Source organism: Molossus molossus, unplaced genomic scaffold, assembly GCF_014108415.1.
Source record: "Molossus molossus isolate mMolMol1 unplaced genomic scaffold, mMolMol1.p scaffold_m16_p_19, whole genome shotgun sequence".
Taxonomy (NCBI): Eukaryota; Metazoa; Chordata; class Mammalia; order Chiroptera; family Molossidae; genus Molossus; species Molossus molossus.
Genome location: NW_023425354.1, coordinates 23,750,590 through 23,752,301, shown reverse-complemented (window position 1 = coordinate 23,752,301; position 1,712 = coordinate 23,750,590). Strand labels below are relative to the sequence as shown.

The window sequence follows — 1,712 nt, the reverse complement described above, 5'->3', positions numbered from 1 at the left end:
TGCTCACAGTAATAGCATACTTCTAATTCGTTTTCAGTTTTAGATAAATGGTGGGACTTTATAGTTGTGAGTATGGAAAACACAGGGGTTTGCCCTTGTATTATTATTTATTAATTATTATTTTCTATATGAATGACTATACACCTACTTTTGCCCCCTCCTGCATATGTGAGTTTCTGGAAGAATGAAAATTCTCCCATTTCTTAAATGTCAACAATTAATTCACTTTTCCAGGAGACAAAACCATAATCAGTTACCCCATTGTCTTTTTAGAGGCCTGTTTTGGAATTCCCTTAGTTCTGCAATTGTCCCTTCACAGTAGCATGGTGGCTGAGTGAGGCCACATGTCCAATGTGGGACATTGCAGGAAATAAAATAAACACCAAACTCTATTGAAATCACTACCCAGATAGTTCAGGCTCAAAGCACTTGCCTAGGCTGAAGAGGAATTGCCCAGTAATTAAAACATGCAGGCTTTGTGAGTCGTCTTCCTCATTTACTGATCTTGCTATTTTTGCTACAGTGCTGCTAATAGCAAGATGTCTTCAGGACATGCTAAAATTGGTCACCCTGCTCCGAACTTCAAAGCCACAGCAGTTATGCCAGATGGTCAGTTCAAAGATATCAGCCTATCTGACTACAAAGGAAAATATGTGGTGTTCTTCTTTTACCCTCTTGACTTTACCTTTGTGTGCCCCACGGAGATCATTGCTTTCAGTGATAGGGCAGAAGAATTTAAGAAACTCAACTGCCAAGTAATTGGTGCTTCTGTGGATTCTCACTTCTGTCACCTGGCATGGATCAACACACCCAAGAAACAAGGAGGACTGGAACCCATGAACATTCCCTTGGTATCAGACCCCAAGCGCACCATTGCTCAGGACTATGGGGTCTTAAAGGCTGATGAAGGCATCTCATTCAGGGGCCTTTTTATCATTGATGATAAAGGTATCCTCCGCCAGATCACCGTAAACGACCTTCCTGTTGGCCGCTCTGTGGATGAAACTCTGAGACTAGTTCAGGCTTTCCAGTTTACTGACAAACATGGGGAAGTGTGCCCAGCTGGCTGGAAACCTGGCAGTGATACCATCAAGCCGGATGTCCAGAAGAGCAAAGAATATTTCTCTAAGCAGAAGTGAGCACTGGGCCATTATAGGGTTATGAGGCAGTGTACAGCCTTAAGAACAAAACCTCTTTCACTATTGTCATGCTTAAAACATGAGCTCTTAGACTTAGCTTAGGTGTGGCCTTTTATGTAGGGTTTTGGGAGGTCAGCTTTTCTTCATCTGGAGGAGGTAGTCTGAACTTTTGGAGCAAGCCAACTGATGTGTACAGTAGTGGGACATCACCTTTGATCTTTAGTAGTTTCTATTAAACTTTAACTGAGAAAAAAAAAATTAAAACATACATTTGAAAAGAAAAGAAAAAATACACTTTTCTTTGTGCATGTCTCTCGAACACAGTGAAAGAGACATGCAGCCCTCATGTAAATATCACCTTCTTTTCGCACATCCTTCCTCGTGTGTGGAATTTGTTGGTGGTCTTTCCTTCATGACCTCTCCCTCCACCAAAGACATCCCATGTGCCTCTTATACTTCTGTTGCTCCCTCTTTTCCTGCTACTCGACTATAATTTTATGTGTTCCCTATTTGTTCAATATTTTGTTTCCCCTCATTTAAAAAAATAAAATAAAAGACATATTGTGGCTTCTG

At 41.1% G+C, this 1,712-nt stretch overlaps 1 protein-coding gene across 1 annotated transcript; it reads left to right on the top strand.

Moving 5' to 3' along the window:
* The first annotated feature begins 500 nt into the window (after positions 1-500).
* LOC118634455 (peroxiredoxin-1-like) lies at positions 501-1,288 on the top strand. The gene has a single exon (XM_036269011.1). It carries the CDS (start codon positions 540-542, stop codon positions 1,137-1,139), a length of 600 nt encoding a protein of 199 aa, XP_036124904.1. The 5' UTR covers positions 501-539; the 3' UTR covers positions 1,140-1,288.
* Positions 1,289-1,712: the final 424 nt, after the last annotated feature.

Bases quoted from the DNA above. Each gene is read 5' to 3' on its own strand.
- LOC118634455 (XM_036269011.1), top strand. From the start codon at position 540: ATGTCTTCAGGACATGCTAAAATTGGTCACCCTGCTCCGAACTTCAAA.